Source organism: Phyllobates terribilis, unplaced genomic scaffold (assembly GCF_046119375.1).
Source record: "Phyllobates terribilis strain yellow unplaced genomic scaffold, ASM4611937v1 Scaffold_11__3_contigs__length_659146591, whole genome shotgun sequence".
Taxonomy (NCBI): Eukaryota; Metazoa; Chordata; class Amphibia; order Anura; family Dendrobatidae; genus Phyllobates; species Phyllobates terribilis.
Window position 1 is genome coordinate 166,578,304 of NW_027362771.1, and position 17,846 is coordinate 166,596,149.

A 17,846-nucleotide genomic window follows, 5' to 3' on the forward strand; every position below is an offset into this window, starting at 1 on the left:
GTGAAAATTAAATTTTTACAGCTCAATGTTATAAAATTCTATAAAGTACCTGGGGGTTATGGTGCTCATCACACATCTAGATAAAGTGTGACATATCTCTCTGATTTAAAGGCATGAAAATTCAAAGTTTGAAAGTTGCAAAATTTTCTACATTTTCGCCAAATTTCAGATTTTTTTTTTAACAAAGTAGCGCAAGTCATATCGAAGACATTTTACCACTGTCATGATGTACAACATGTCACTAAAAACAATCTCAGAATCAGTGGGATACGTTGAAGCGTTCCAGAGTTATTACCTCATAAAGTAACAATGGTCAGAATTGTAAAAATTGGCCTGGTCATTAATGTGCAAACAGCCTTTGGGGGTAAAGGGGTTAAACTTGCAGGGAACTTTGCTGCACTTTACTATTAGTTGTAGACTCTTATCCTTACAGCACTTTCTTCTACAAACATGTTAGACCCAGAAATATTTTTGCCGTAGATATATTACATATTTTTTTACGTTTTTAGAGGGACATTCATATGGTTGTAAATTTCCTATAAATATACCCATCTTTAATATTTCATAAGACTTTACTGGAGAAATACTAGGATTGCAATACTTTCTGTTGGTTTACTATATTTAGCTAAGTCTGGACATTTTGAGTCATTCATTTTGGTGCATTTCTCCTCTGCTGCACTCTTTTTTGTTTTCATCCATTGTTTTAGTCCCATCAATGAACAAAACAGCAGCACAGAATGGAAATTAATATATGGGTTGAAGTCTCAAAAGACTTGGATCATGATCTCTTGCATCAAACCAAAATGGATAGGGAGGCAACACTCCTTAGTGAAAAATCCTCTTTATTTCACCCTTGCAATGTTTCTGCTCATGGTAGGCTCCGTTTTTTACCTTTATTTTTGACTATTTTCAAATTGCTTTTGAAAAGCTTGCACAATACAGTTGTATAGTTCTGTCATCAGTTTAATGTCTGCTTCAGAGAGACCTTGCAGTTTCATAATTATAATTATTATACTACCTTGTATCTTTTGATCAATTGTTTATCAGACCATTACCTTTTCTTTCCATCATCTAAGAATCTTTCTGTAAGGAGTCGCTCACACTGGCGTATAAATCAGACGAGTGCAATGCGAGAAAACATCGCATTGCACTCTGACCAATGTTAGTAAATGAGTCAATGCTCATCTGCGAGCTTTTTCTTAGCTTGGATCGGACAGAGAAAAAAAATCGAAGCATGCTGCGATTGTCTGCGAGAATTAGACAACACTCGCCAATGCAAGTCAATGGGTGCGAGAAAAAAAACGCACGGCACATGGACCAAACGTGTCCCGTACGATTTTAACCATACATCTTAAAGGAAACCCGACATTTCATATATTATATATATATATATATATATATATATATAATAGATAGAAATATATCTATATATATATATATATATATATATATATATATATATATATATATATATATATATATATATATATATATATATATAATAGATAGATAGAAATATATCTATATATATATATATATATATAATAGATAGAAATATATCTATATATATATAATAGATAGAAATATATCAGTGAGATATACAATCAGTCCTTTGCGTGTGTAGTTTACTGTACATGTGCTTAGCTAATAAATAAAAAAAATGGAGTGGAGTCCAGCTGCGGGCTGATATTAATAGGCTGGGAAGATCTATGGATATTGGCCCTTTCTCAACCTAATAAGACCAGCCCTCAGCTGCCCCAAAAATGGCACATCCATTAGATGCTCCAATTCTGGGGCTTAGCATTGGCTCTTCCCTATTGCCCTGGTGTGGTGGCAATCGGGGTAATGGTTTTGGGGTTGATGTTAGCTGTGTAATGTCCGCTGACGTCAAGCCCAGTTTCAGACACCCCCATTACTAACCCGTAGTCAAAAGAAAGAAACCCACACACACAAGTCCTTTTATTTGTAAAAAACATTCCCCGACATTTACCCTCTTTTACCCATTTATTACCATAAAAAAATCCACAGGGTCCGCCAAAGTTCATATGGAGGTCCATGATGATCCCCGACACTGAGAGTAGCGTGTGAACAAGCGGCAGTGACGAGCGGTGACGTCAGTAAGGTTATCGCAGTTCACAGCCGCTGTATTGCGGTAACCTTTCTGACGTCACCGCTCGCAGCATGAGAACCGGCAGTAAGTTCTCACACTGTGAAATGTGACGTCAGTAAGGTTACCGCAATACAGCAGTTGTGAACTTCAATAACTTTACTGACGTCACTGCTCGTCACTGCCACTGGTTCTCACACTACTCTTAGTGTGTTGCAATGGTAACGTTACTGATGTCACACTCATCACTGCTTCCAGATGTAGCAGAGTCAGGGATCGTCATGAGACCTCCATATGTACTTCAGCGGACCCTGTGGATTATTTTTTTATGCTAAGGCTGCGTGCCCACGTTGCGTATTACAAGCGTATATGCTGCGGAATTTCCGCAGTGTAAACGCTTGTAAAACGCATGTATATCCGCACCCCATGGTCCCCAATGGCATTCCGCAATGTCAGTGCCCATGCTGCGGATTTTTCCGCAGCGTATATGCTGCGGTCAAAAATCCGCAACATGTTCATTAATTTTGCGGAAGCGCAGCGGAATCAATGTGCGGATGGTACCCAAGTCTGGATGAGAGGAGACTCTCATCCAGACCTGGGTACCAAAGAACCTGTAAAAAAAAGAAAAAATAAAGTTTATACTTATCTTCTGATGTTTTCCCGGTGTTTTCCCGCCGTCGCGCTGTTGTGTGAAGGACCTGCCACGTCATTGAGTCATGTGACCCATCACATGACTCAATGACATCACCGCAGGTCCTGCACACAACAGTGTGAGCCGCTCAAGACTCCGGACGGGGCAGAGAATGCATCTGAAAATGAGTATAAACTTTATTTTTTTATTTTTTACCATTCTGATTCTTTTTTTTTTTAACTATTACTTGGTCATACTATATAAATCCATGCCGGTTGCATGGATTTATATAGTGTGAACAAGTTGTCAAGCACTTTCCAAGTGATGCTTAAATCACTTGGAGAAGTGCTTGATAACCCGCATGCGGAAATGCATGATAAGACGCCTCACAAACGCTTCTACCTGGCGGGAAAACCACATGTAAAATCCGCATGCGATTTTCCCGCCAGGGAGAAGCGTAAAAAATATGCTTCAGTTCCGCAACGTGGGCACTTAGCCTAATAAATGGGTAAAGAGGGCAATTGTCAAGGAGTGTTTTTTACAAGTAAAGGACTTTTGTGTGTGTGTGTTTCTTTCTTTTGACTATGGGGTTAGTAATGTGTGTCTAATAGACACCTCTCCATTACTAACCCCTGGGCTTGGTATCAGCGGACATTGTACAGCTGACATCAACCCCAAAACAATTACCCCAATTGCTACCGCACCAGGGCAATCTGCAAGAGCCAAGGTTAAGCGCCAGAATTGGCGCATCTAATGGATGCGCCATTTCAGGGATGGCTGATGGCAGGTCTTATTAGGCTTGTAAGGGGCCAATATCCATGGACATTCTCAGCCTATTAATATCAGCCCACAGCTGTCTGCTTAGCCTTTGCTGGTTACTAAAAATAGGGGGGACCTCACATCATTTTTTAGGGTCCCCCCTTTTTAATAACAATTAAAGGCTAAGCAGACAGCTGTGAGCTGATATTAATAGGCTGGGAAGCTCCATGGTTATTGGCCCCTTCCTAGACTACTAAGAGCACCCCCAAGCTGTCTGCTTTCCCTTAGCTGGTTATTAAAAATAGGGGAGACCCCACACCATTTTTATTATAAATTTGTTCCTAAAAAGTTGCTGGATAAGCTCCACAGAGCTTATTAAATATCTGACAGCTCTCTATCTCTCTGTCTCTATTATCTATCATCTATCTATCTACATCTGAATATAAGATTGCTTTATTACTTAGAAAACTAACTTTAAATTACATAGAGATTGCTGTATGTAAAAGATGATGTTAAAAACGCATTGCATACGGATTGCATATGCATGTCATACGGATGCTAGTTGAGTAAAATTGCATTGTACTCGCATGACACTCGTCCTACTTTTCTGGATCAACATCGGACCAATTTTTTATACGTTAGTGTGACTCCAGCCTAAAGCCAAGGTCCCACTATCAGTATTTGGTCAGTATTCGGTCAGTATTTTTTCTCAGGAGTGGGAGCCAAAACCATGAGTGGGTGATAAATACAGAATTGGTGACTTGTTTCTATTATACCTTTTCTCTGATTGTTCCTCACCTGGTTTTGGCTCCCACTCCTGAGAAAAAACACTGACCGAATACTGACCAAATATTGATAGTGGGGCTGTGGCTTAAGGCCGGAGTCACAACAGCGTATGGCATCCGGTGCGAGAGCATCGGATGAGATATGCTAGTGACCCTCGGCTCCTGCTCTGCTGTGAGCGGGAGCCGAGTGTCATGCTACTGTGCTGCGGTTCTCCTGCATGAGAGGATTGTCGCAGCACAGCTGCGGAGGAGACGGAGAAAGTAATTTCTCCATCTCTTCCATGGCCTGACTCGGCGTATATCGGACTGTACTGGGCTGACATCCGAGTGCAGTCCGATGTTTCACTCGCATCCATAGACTTGTATGGGTGCGAGTGAAACGAGTCTCGCTGCCGAACCGGCATGAGAAAATAATAGCTGATCTGAGGTGGCCCATAGAATAACACTGGGCCGAGTGCTATGCAATGTTTTATCGCATACCACTCGGCCGTGTTGTACGGTAGTGTAACCCCGGCCTAAGTGTTAAAATCTGCAATTCACTCTATTCTGACATACAGAGATAAGGCCTCATGCACACATAGCCAGTACTGTTACAATTTTTTAGACTCCTGGACACTGTGTGCCAGTGTGTGACTCATTCGTAAAGCACTTTATAAAAAAAAACAATGACTGAGGGTCTAGGCGTTGTTGGCATAACAGAAGGATGAGATTTGTATTTGTTATGTGTGTTCGAGCGTTGTCACAAGATTAAATAGAGCTTCATTACTAGTTTTACTGTGGAGCAACAAGGTTACTTGTTGTGCCCCTCCAGCCCCTTAATTCTATTTCTTCTGCAGCATCACTTTTTCAATTACTGTTGTGTTGTGACATCAGTAAAATATCACTGAATTATTCCAGTACTATGACATCATCGTGTGCATTGTATGGCGAATTTATTATGTGTGTTGTGAGCTGTAATGTCACTGTGTGTGCATAATCATTTGTATTTTATCTGTACTGTATCATTACTATATGTATATCAATGTGTATCTACATATTGTAGATAGGGATGCAGTTCGTCGGTTCAAACAAACAGGCGGTTTATTAAATGTCCATAAATTATTCAGGATAACAATATAAAACAGCCTCTTCCAGGTACAAAAGGTATAACCGAACAAAAATTAGAAATCACCACTGCATATAAAGAATGGCCTCAGCTGTTTAAATGTAAGTACTTTTCTCTGACTCCAGCAGGGTCTGAGCAGCACATGCAAGGCCTCCTCACCTTGCAAAACACACAGAGTGATACAGCACCAGCTGCCTTAAATAAGAACATTTCAGACCTGTACTAGAGGCAAGTGAGCAGCCGATCCCACCCAGCTCTTCCAGCTGCTCGGAAAACCCGGACCCATAATCCAGGTCTATTAAAATAACTCTCAGCACTATGTGTACTGGAGCCTTCTCTCCGGGTCCTACATAACCGAGGCTTGGCACCTCGGGGACACATACCCCCCCCTCCACAACCTGTCCCGCTGCCACCTTACTATATATATTTCTCCATATATATATATATATATATATATATATATATATATATATATATATATATATATATATATATATATATATATGTATATATATACACACTACTCAAAAAAATAAAGGGAACACTCAAATAACACATCCTAGATCTGAATGAATGAAATATTCTCATTGAATACTTTGTTCTGTACAAAGTTGAATGTGCTGACAACAAAATCACACAAAAATCATCAATGGAAATCAAATTTATTAACCAATGGAGGACTGGATTTGGAGTCACCCCCAAAATTAAAGTGGAAAAACACACTACAGGCTGATCTAACTTTGATGTAATGTCCTTAAAACAGGTCAAAATGAGGCTCAGTATTGTGTGTGGCCTCCACGTGCCTGTATGACCTCCCTCCCAAGCCTGGGCATGCTCCTGATGAGGTTGCTGATGGTCTCCTGTGGGATCTCCTCCAAGACCTGGACTACAGCATCCGCCAACTCCTGGACAGTCTGTGGTGCAACGGGACGTTGGTGGATGGAGCGAGACAAGATGTCCCAGATGTGCTCAATCGGATTCAGGTCTGGGGAACGGACGGGCCAGTCCATAGCTTCAATGCCTTCATCTTGCAGGAACTGCTGACACACTCCAGCCACATGAGGTCTGACATTGTCCTGCATTAGGAGGAACCCAGGGCCAACCACACCAGCATATGGTTTCACAATGGGTATGAGGATCTTATCTCGGTACCTAATGGTAGTCAGGCTACCTCTGGCAAGCACATGGAGGGCTGTGCGGCCCTCCAAAGAAATGCCACCCCACACCATTACTGACCCACTGCCAAACCGGTCATGCTGAAGGATGTTGTAGGCAGCAGATTGCTCTCTACGGCGTCTCCAGACTCTGTCACGTCTGTCACATGTGCTCAGTGTGAACCTGCTTTCATCTGTGAAGAGCACAGGGCGCCAGTGGCGACTTTGCCAATCCTGGTGTTCTGTGGCAAATGCCAAGCGTCCTGCACGGTGTTGGGCTGTGAGCACAACCCCCATCTGTGGACGTCGGGCCCTCATCCCACCCTCATGGAGTAGGTTTCTAACCGTTTGTGCAGACACATGCACATTTGTGGCTTGCTGGAGGTCATTTTGCAGGGCTCTGGCAGTGCCCCTCCTGTTCCTCCTTGCACAAAGGCGGAGGTAGCGGTCCTGCTGCGGGGTAGTTGCCCTCCTACGGCCCCCTCCATGTCTCCTTGTGTACTGGCCTGTCTCCTGGTAGCGCCTCCAGCCTCTGGACACTACACTGACAGACACAGCAAACATTCTTGCCACAGCTCACATTGATATGCCATCCTGGATGAACTGCACTACCTGAGCAACTTCTGTGGGTTGTAGAGTCCGTCTCATGCTACCACGAGTGTGAAAGCACAACCAACATTCAAAAGTGACCAAAACATCAGCCAGAAAGCATTGGTACTGAGATGTGGTCTGTGGTCCCCACCTGCAGAACCACTCCTTTATTGAGGGTGTCTTGATAATTGCCAATAATTTCCATCTATTGTCTATTCCATTTGCACAACAGCATGTGAAATTGATTGTCAATCAGTGTTGCTTCCTAAGTGGACAGTTTGATTTCACAGAAGTTTGATTTACTTGGAGTTGTATTCTGTTGTTTAAGTGTTCCCTTTATTTTTTTGAGCAGTGTATGTGTGTATGTATATAATATATATATATATATATATATATATGTATATATATATATATATATATATATATATTAGTACAGACCAAAAGTTTGGACACACCTTCTCATTTAAAGATTTTTCTGTATTTTCTTGACTATGAAAATTTTACATTCACACTGAAGGCATCAAAACTATGAATTAACACATGTGGAATTATATACTTAACAAAAAGGTGTGAAACAACTGAAAATATGTCTTATATTCTAGGTTCTTCAAAGTAGCCACCTTTTGCTTTGATGACTGCTTTGCAGACTCTTGGCATTCTCTTGATGAGCTTCAAGAGGTAGTCACCGGAAATGGTTTTCACTTCACAGGTGTGTCCTGTCAGGTTTAATAAGTGGGATTTCTTGCCTTATAAATGGGGTTGGGACCATCAGTTGTGTTGTGCAGAAGTCAGGTGGATACACAGCTGATAGTCCTACTGAATAAACTGTTAGAATTTGTATTATGGCAAGAAAAAAGCAGCTAAGTAAAGAAAAACGAGTGGTCATCATTACTTTAAGAAATGATGGTCAGCCAGTGCGAAAAATTGGGCAAAATTTGAAAGTGTCCCCAAGTGCAGTTGCAAAAACCATCAAGCGCTACAAAGAAACTGGCTCACATGAGGACCGCCCCAGGAAAGGAAGACCAAGAGTCACCTCTGCTTCTGAGGATAAGTTTATCCGAGTCACCAGCCTCAGAAATCGCAGGTTAACAGCAGCTCAGATTAGAGACCAGGTCAATGCCACACAAAGTTCTAGCAGCAGATACATCTCTACAACAACTGTTAAGAGGAGACTTTGTGCAGCAGTATTCATGGTAAAATAGCTGCTAGGAAACCACTGCTAAGGACAGGCAACAAGCAGAAAAGACTTGTTTGGGCTAAACAACACAAGGAATGGACATTAGACCAGTGGAAATCTGTGCTTTGGTCTGATGAGTCCAAATATGATATCTTTGGTTCCAACCACAGTGTCTTTGTGCGACGCAGAAAAAGTGAACGGATGGACTCTACATGCCTGGTTCCCACCGTGAAGCATGGAGGAGGAATTGTGATGGTGTGGTGGTGCTTTGCTGGTGACACTGTTGGGGATTTATTCAAAATTGAAGGCAGTTGTTGAAGAGATGTGTCTGCTGCTAGAAATCTGTGTGGCATTGACCTGGTCTCTAATCTGAGCTGCTGTTAACCTGCGATTTCTGAGGCTGGTGACTCAGATAAACTTATCCTGAGAAGCAGAGGTGACTCTTGGTCTTCCTTTCCTGGGGCGGTCCTCATGTGAGCCAGTTTCTTTGTAGCGCTTGATGGTTTTTGCAACTGCACTTGGGGACACTTTCAAAGTTTTCCCAATTTTTCGCACTGACTGACCTTCATTTCTTAAAGTAATGATGACCACTCGTTTTTCCTTACTTAGCTGCTTTTTTCTTGCCATAATACAAATTCTAACAGTCTATTCAGTAGGACTGTCAGCTGTGTATCCACCAGACTTCTGCACAACACAACTGATGGTCCCAACCCCATTTATAAGGCAAGAAATCCCACTTATTAAACCTGACAGGGCACACCTGTGAAGTGAAAACCATTTCCAGTGACTACCTCTTGAAGCTCATCAAGAGAATGCCAAGAGTGTGCAAAGAAGTCATCAAAGCAAAAGGTGGCTACTTTGAAGAACCTAGAATATAAGACATATTTTCAGTTGTTTCACACTTTTTTGTTAAGTATATAATTCCACATGTGTTAATTGATAGTTTTGATGCCTTCAGTGTGAATGTACAATTTTCATAGTCATGAAAATACAGAAAAATCTTTAAATGAGGTGTGTCCAAACTTTTGGTCTGTACTGTATATATATATAAATTTTATTACTGTATTAAGTAGTTTAGCATTACACTGCAGCATTACAATTGACTTATGGTAGTGATGTATGATAAAGAAGAAAAGGAAAAACATTAATTGAAGCACGCCTGTAGTATTTGAGATGACAAAAAAAGTTTCTGATATATATCTCGATACTAATGCAATAAAAAACATTTAAAAAAAAACTTTTTTGCAATTATTGTTAATGATATGACATTATTCTGCATATTATTTTACTGTGACATCAGTGTTTGCATGATTCCTGTGCTGTGTCATTGGTTTAATTATCTGTTTGGGGTAATCCTGTACTGTGATGTAATTGCATTATACCTGTAGAGCAGTATTTCCCAAACTACAGTCCTCACTTCCCCCAACCCCAACAGATCATGATTTCAGTATTTCCTTAGTATTACATTAGTGATGGAATTATTTTCAAGCCATCAGAAATGACCACAGCTTCTCTCACCTGTGCAGTATTGAGAAATCCTAAAAAGATAATCTGCTAGGGGGTCGTGACGACGATAGTTTGGGAAATACTAGTGTAGACCGATGCAATGTTAAGATTTCATGTTCCAAATCCAGTGCCACAACTAGAGTCCTATGGGCTCCAGGGCAAAATTTGGACCAGGCCCCCTCACTCACTAGCATGTTGCTTAGATACATTGGTCCCATTTAAGTCTAAAGACATATGTGTTCGCTCCCCATACAAACTAAAGATAAAACATATAAATCTTGTGGAAAACACAGCAATAAGATCATTCACTTAGTAATATTTCTAAATAATACGATCATGTGGTTACAAAATAACAAATATAATTGCTGAATAAAGTCCACGGTACCAATAATATCACTATACATTTTCAAAAAAATGTGTTAAACCATGACCATATATTACCACCACATAGAGTCTGAATATAACCATCATCCTTTAACTTAACAAAATCTGATACCAAGACCAATATACCACTAATGCCACTATACAAGTACAAGGACAGCTATTGCCACACCATGGCCACATTACCGGCATATGCAGTGGTGATCAAGTAATACCATCATACCAATCATTGAAAGAGAAACATAAAAATAATATGAAATGTATTTTTAACAGCAATTTTAATAAAATGCTACAAAAAAACCCTGTGGAATTCCTGTCAAAATGAGCCCAGTTTAGCGTTGAGCTAGAATCCTGTGGAAATGTTGGTTATTTGTAGCCAATTGACCAGTGCCCTGCTAACCTTTTTGCTCAACTCAAGCCCAGTTACATCAGGAACAGTGCACAAACTATTGTTATTTCACTACTTACAAGTATAAAGTTGGTGCCAAGTTTGTGAAATTGCACCACTATAATTACTAGTCTGACTCAGTTTCTTTCCTTTACCTGCAGTGATCTGAGTATGAATAATATAACCAAGCTGCCCCCCGGCACCCTGCATACCTTGCATTATCTTGTGGAGCTGTAAGTATATTTTCCAGATTTTTACAATGCTTTGGAGCCATAGTCCTTTATTTGCTGTGAAATTGAGATGCAACATTTCAAAAACTGTCAGCACTGACATGATCAGCAGACATATTGGAAACATTTGTTTGACTGAAAACAAAAATCCATGTGATTTGTAGAGAGAAGAAATACACAAGAGACAGGACTATAGGTTTTTGCAAGCAGTGGCTAAATCATGCAAATATAAAAGTTTAAAACCTAAGCTGGAAAGTTTCTTGGAAATAGTTAAGCAGCAGGATATTAAAAATTTCAGGGCTTCTCATGTTTATTAAAATAGACAGTAAAGTTATAATGAAAAACGGTTGTTTGGGTTTGATTATGTCATGAACATTGAAACGTGAGTTTTATTACAGCATAACTCAAGCTAATTTCTTTTAATAAAAAAAATACTCTTTATAAATATGACTTCAGGAGAGCCCCATGCTAAATTTATATACTGTAGATCCACAAACATACTGTATTCTTGTGTTGTGACTAATTTTCAGGTTTGCAATGGGAAGAATATAATACACTGTCATGGCCGAAAGTGTTGAACCCTTGAAATTGCTCCAGAAAATGAAGTATTTCTCCCAGAAAATTATTTCAGTTACACATGTTTTGTTATACACGTTTATTTCCTTTGTGTGTATTGGAACAACGCAAAAAAAAATCAGAAAAAAAGGCAGATTGGACATAATTTCACACAAAACCCCAAAAATGTTGGCACCTTTCCAAAAATCTGGGTAGACAACTTTGTTTCAAGCATGTGATGCTCATTCATACTTACCTGTGGCAATATGAAAATCATACCTGAAACCAGATAAAAAGGGGAGAAGTTGGCTCAATCTTTTCATTGTGTGTCTGTGTGTGCCACATTAAGCAAAGAGAACAGAAAGAGAAGAGAACTGACTGAGGAGGACTTGTAACCTTGAGATTGTTGATATTTTTCAACAATTTTGGTTCTCAAGTCTATCTCCAGAGATGTTGATGTTTCTTTGTCCACGATGCACAACATAATCAAGAAGTTTACAACCCATGGCACTGTAGCTAATCTCCCTGGACATGGACGGCCGAGAAAAACTGATGAAAGGTTGCAAAGCAGGACAATCCGAATGGAGGATAAGGAGCGCAAATCAAGTTCCAAGGAAATTCAAGCTGTCCTGCAGGCTCAAGGTGCATCAGTGTCAGTACAAACTATCCGTCGACATATGAATGAAATGAAACGCTATGGCAGGAGACCCAGGAGGATCCCACTGCTCACACAGAGACATAAAAAAGCTTGACTGCATTTTGCCAAAATGTACGTGAATAAGCCAAAATCATTCTGGGAATTTGTCTTATGGGCTGATAAGACTAATGTAGAGCTGTTTAGTAAAGCAAATCATTCTAGTGTTTAGTGAAAACAGAATGACGCTTACAAAGAAAAGAACATGGTACCTACAGTCAAAAATGGTGGAGGTTCAAAGATGTTTTGCTGCCTCTGGCAGGGGGTGCCTTGACTGTGTGCAAGTCATCATGAAATTTGAAGATTACCAAAGATTTTGTGTTGCAGTGTAGTGCGCTGTTTAATACAGCTGGGTTTACGTCCTAGGTCATGGGTCTTCCAGCAGGACAATGACCCCAAACATGCTTCAAGAAGCACACAGAAATGGATGGAAACAAAGTGCTGGAGAGTTCTGTAGTGGCCAGCAATGAGTCCAGATCTAAATCCCATTGAATACCCGTGGAGAGATCTTAAAATTGCTGTTGGGAGAAGCCACCCTTCAAATATGAGAGATCTGGATTAGTTTGCAAAACAAAAGTGGTCAAAAATTCCAGATGAGAGGTGTAAGAAGCTTTTTGATGGTTATAGGAAGCGAATGATTGCAGTTATTTATTCCAAATGGTGTGCAACCAAATATTAAGTTGAGGGTGCCAACAATTTTGTTTTTGGGGTTTAGTGTGGAATTAAATTCAATTTGCCTTTTTTCTCTGTTTTTCTGTGTTGTTCCAATACAGACAAAGGAAATAAACGTGTATAAAAAAAGTGTAATTGCACCATGACTTTTTATGCACTGCTAGGTATCTTACAGGGATCTATCAATAAATACCATATTTATAGTATATTACAAAAGTGAGTACACTCCTCACATTTTTGTAAAGATTTTGTAATATCTTTTCATGGAACAACACTGAAGATATGACCCTTTGATACAATGTAAAGTAGTCAATGTACAGCTTGTATAACAGTGTAAATTTGGTGTGCCCATTAAATAACTCAGCACACAGCCATTAATGTCTAAACCTCTGGCAACAAAAGTAAGTACACCCTTAAGTGAAAATGACCAAATTGTGCCCAAAATGTCAATATTTTTGTGGCCACTATTATTTTTAAGCACTGTTTTAACTCTCTTGGGCATGGAGTTCACTAAAGCTTTACATGTTGTAACTGGAATCCTCTTCCACTTCTCCATGACGACTTCACGGAGCTGGTGGATGTTAGAGATTTTGCGCTCCTCCACCTTACATTCGAGGATGCCCCACAGATGCCTAATATGGTTTAGGTCTGGAAACATGCTTTGCCAGTCCAGCACCCTTTACCCTCTTTAGCAAGGCAGTGGTCGTCTTGGAGGCATGGTTGGAATCATTATCATGTTGGAATACCGCCCTTCTGCCCAGTTTCCAAAGGGAGAGGATCATTCTCTGCTTCAGTATATCACAGTACATGTTGGCATTCATGGTTCCCACAAATGAACTGTTGATCCCTACAGCCGGAAGCATTCATGCAGCCCAAACCCATGACACTCCCACCACCATGCTTGACTGTAGGCAACACACTTGTCTCTGAATTCCTCACCTGGTTGCCGCCATACATGCTTGACATCATCTGAACCAAATAAATTTATCTTTGTCTCATCAGACCACAGGACATGGTTCAAGTAATTCATGTCCTTAGTCTGCTTGTCTTCAGCAAACTGTTTGCATTCTTTCTTGTCCATCATCTTTAGAAGAGGTTTCATTCTGGAATGACAGCCATGCAGACCAATTTGATGCAGTGTGCGGCGTATGGTATGACCACTGACAGGCTGACCCCCCCACCCCTGTAACCTCTGCAGCAATGCTGGCAGGACTCATGCATCTGATTTGAAAAGACAACCTCTGGATAGGATGCTGAGCACATGCACTCAGCTTCTTTGGTTGAGCCTGTTCTTTGTGGAACCTGTCTTGTTAAACCGCTCTATGGTCTTGGCCACCTTGCTGCAGCTCAGTGTCAGGGTGTTGGCAATCTTCTTATAGCCGCAGCCATCTTTATGTAGAGCAACAATTCTTTTTTCAGATCCTCAGAGAGTTTTTTGCCATGAGGTGCCATGTTGAACTTCCAGTGACCAGTATGAGAGTGTGAGAGCGATGACACCAAATATAACACACCTGCTCCCCATTCACACCTGAGACCTTGTAACACTAATGAGTCATAGGACACCGTAGAAGAAAAGTGTCTAATTGGGCACAATTTGGCCATTTTCATTTAGGGGTGTACTCACTTTTGTTGCCAGTGGTTTATACATTAATGGCTGTGTGTTTGAGTTATTTAGAGGGCACACCAAATTTACACTGTTATACAAGCTGTACACTGACTTCTTTACATTGTATCAAAGTGTCATATCTTCAGTGTTGTCCCATGAAGAGATATAATAAAATATTTACAAAAATGTGAGGTGTGTACTCACTTTTGTGATATACTATATAGAGATAGATAGACAGATAGACAGTTATATGTCAATTGAATAAGTAAGGATTGACTTAGTAATATATACAAATATATTACTAAATTAACCCTAACCTATTCAGGAAACATGCAAGCCATAATGCAAGCTGTATTTCCACTGTAGAAGTGATGCTTTGAATTAGAACATCTTCAAACAATGGTGAGTGACATAGTGAATCGCCACTATTGTGCCCTTGCCATGGCTTAAGGGAAATCAGATTCTTTACAACTGCCATACTTATTACAGACGTTCAAAATATAGTGTCTCTAAACCAGAGCTACGCTTTGACTTAGAACTAGTTTATACTGGCATTCATTTCTCAGTGATGTCAGCTTGCTTTAACTGGCATAGACTGAGTGTTGGAATGTGGCACAAGTGAATTTAATTCTTTAAGGTTATTCACCCGCATAGTAAAATGTCAGCGTTATTTCTAACCAATCTTCTTGTAAATGACAAATAGTAGAATTTATAAAGTAAAAATGGAGCAAACACACAAATATGTGCGACCCATAATGGCAAGGGAAGGTTGGAAAACAAAATAAATTACCTGCTTAGTTTCCGTAAATGACACATCCATTTTTTCTTCGTACCAGTTTATAAATTTCCTCCCATAGCGTTTCTTCAGCTACTTATACACTAAAGCTGGATTTATACAAAACGATTTTGGACTAATCTGATCAATTTTTATATCTTGACCTGAGCTGGACATTTGCACACAAATATTTTACTTGGATAAAACAAATTTCAACAGGAAAAATATTATTCCCATTTTTTTCTCATTTTGCAAAATGTCACCCTATTATACAGTGGTAGTGGTAGTAGTAGCAGTAGCTGTAGTGTAGTAGTAGTAGTAACAATATACCGTAGTTGTTTCCAATACTGTAACTCAGTTGTCAGGTCTTTTCATATAACTTCACACACTACAGTCATAATGATAGTGGTGGTTGCTATTGTTGGCAGTTCTCATCTAAAAGCATAAAATACTTTTTAGGTCTCATTCAGACATTCAGACCTATTTTCATCAGTGTGTTGGGTCAGATTTTAGTGTTAGATAAGTTATCTGCAAAATGTTAAGGATTATGAGTAGTGTTGAGCATTCCGATACTGAAATATCGGGTATCGGCCGATATTCGCGGTATCGGAATTCCGATACTTAATTCCGATACTTTTACAATATCGAATACTGGAATCGGAAGTTCCCATAATGCCTGCGCTCTACAGTGTCTCTGAAGGATGACAAGCTGGATGGCAGCGCTCAGCTGAGATCCAGCCTGTCATCAGAATGCCATCCCAGCGTGGGAGAATTCTCCTGATCGTTTAAAAGCCGGCGGGCAGTAAAAAGCCGCCGGCTTTTAAACAATCACACAGCCCCATACTGCTTCCCCGCAGCCTTCCACCCCGATCCTCCGCTCCCCTCGCCACCTCCCATCCCGATCGTAAGTTAGGACCGGGCAGGGAGCGTAGCACCAAGGAGCGGGGAGCGAAGGACCCGGGCGGGGAAGCCGGCAGTGAAAAGACTTCACCGCCGGCTTTCCCGTTCTGTGCTGCGCTTTCCCGCCGGTTATTTCAAATGAACAGCTGAGGTATCGGGTGATGCCGATCAGCTGTTCATTTGAAGTAGCCGCGGTGCCCTCAGAGGGTTCACGTGAGTTCATGCTTGACTGCATTGCATGAACTCACATGAACTTTCCCACGGCCGCACAGGTCAGCCTCACCTCCCAGACGATCAGCCCGTCATGATTGGTGTGTGTGGGTGTCTGTGCGTGTGTCTGCGAGTGTGTGCGGGGTGTCTGTGCGTGTGTCTGCGAGTGTGTGCGGGGAGTGTGTGCGGGGTGTCTGTGCGATGTCTGCGGGTGTGCGCGGTGTCTGTGCGATGTCTGCGAGTGTGTGCGGTGTCTGTGCGATGTCTGCGAGTGTGTGCGGTGTCTGTGCGATGTCTGCGGGTATGTGCGTGCAGGCAGACATAGGCCGATGTGACACTACTACTCCCATCGGCCTATGTCTGTCCCCCGTCCACTCGTGCCAGCAGGATCAGCTCGATGGGAGCAGTAGTTCCCATCAGCCTGATCCTGCTATTTAAATTGCCCTACTGTGTACCCAATAAATTTTAAATACATGTCATTGGTGGCCAGTGGTTGCCTACAATAAATTAGTTAATACATTACCTGTCCCCGCCGATCGCCACCTAAAATAAAGTAACAAATAAAAAACTACACCTATACTCACCTAGACACCTAATTCCTGAAGCCATCGATCTCCTGTAATAAAATATAAAATAATAAACCACAACCTTATCCTTACCCCTCCGTAGTAGTCCACGAGTGTCCCACGATGATCTCCAGTTTAGAGCAGCCACATAGAATGTGACCGCTCTGAACCGCTGCCGCCGCTAAAATGATGGGGCCGTAAAGCAGCCCCGTCATTGCATAAGCGGGTTCGCCGGAGTTCAGGCAGCGCTGCTCCGGTTAGCTCCTTTACGGCCCTGCTGTATCGTGAGAAATTCCCACGGTACAGCAGTGCCGTAAAGGAGGTCTCCGGAGCTGCGCTGCCTGAATGCACTCCGGTGACCTCTGTCAGTGGCTCCCGCTTCCGGGAGCGGACGTGTTCCCGGCAGTGTGAGCTTACAGCAGCAATGACAGCTGTCACCATCTCCAGATGTGACAGCTGTGCATGGGAGATCAGCGCAGGAACGTGGACAGGTAACTATTTTTTTTTAGTAAACTAAGAATGAAATAAAATGGTGTGTTTTATTTCAAATAAATTATTTTTTTCTGGGTGTAGTGTGTTTTTTCTTTTTAACACTTTGTAGGTTAGTAATGGGGGTGTCTTATAGACGCCCATCATTACTAACCTGGGCTTCATGGCAGCTGGCGCTGACATGAACCCCAACCCTATTACCCCCTGCCACCGCACCAGGGCAGCGTGGAAGAGCGAGGCTAAGTGCCAGAGTTGGCGCATCCTATGGATGCGCCATTTCTGGGGCGGTTGACGGCTGGTGTTTCTAGCCTGGGAGGGGGCCAATATTCATGGCACCCTTCCTGGGCTATTAATATCAGCCCCCAGCTGTCTGCCTAGCCTTTGCTAGCTATTAAATAGGGGGTACCCCACGTCATTTGGGGGGGTCCCCCATTTTAATAGCTAGTAAAGGCTAGGTATTCAGCTGGGGGCTGATATTAGTAGTCTGGGAAGCTCCGTGGGTATTACCCACTTCCCAGGCTTAAAACATCTGCCCCAGCTGTCTGCTTAACCTCCGCTAGAGCCT

At 41.5% G+C, this 17,846-nt stretch overlaps 1 protein-coding gene across 2 annotated transcripts in view; it reads left to right on the plus strand.

The window, feature by feature from the left end:
• LGR5 (leucine rich repeat containing G protein-coupled receptor 5) overlaps window positions 1–17,846 on the plus strand; it is a 253,486-nt gene that overhangs the window by 93,323 nt on the left and 142,317 nt on the right. Inside the window, exon 2 of one of the 2 annotated variants that reach the window (XM_073651787.1) lies at window positions 10,746–10,817. The exons of the other annotated variant lie outside the window; for it this stretch is intronic. Within the exon in view, the coding sequence (XP_073507888.1) occupies window positions 10,746–10,817 (72 nt within the window). The remainder of the gene's footprint in view (window positions 1–10,745; window positions 10,818–17,846) is intronic. 2 annotated transcript variants of the gene reach the window in all.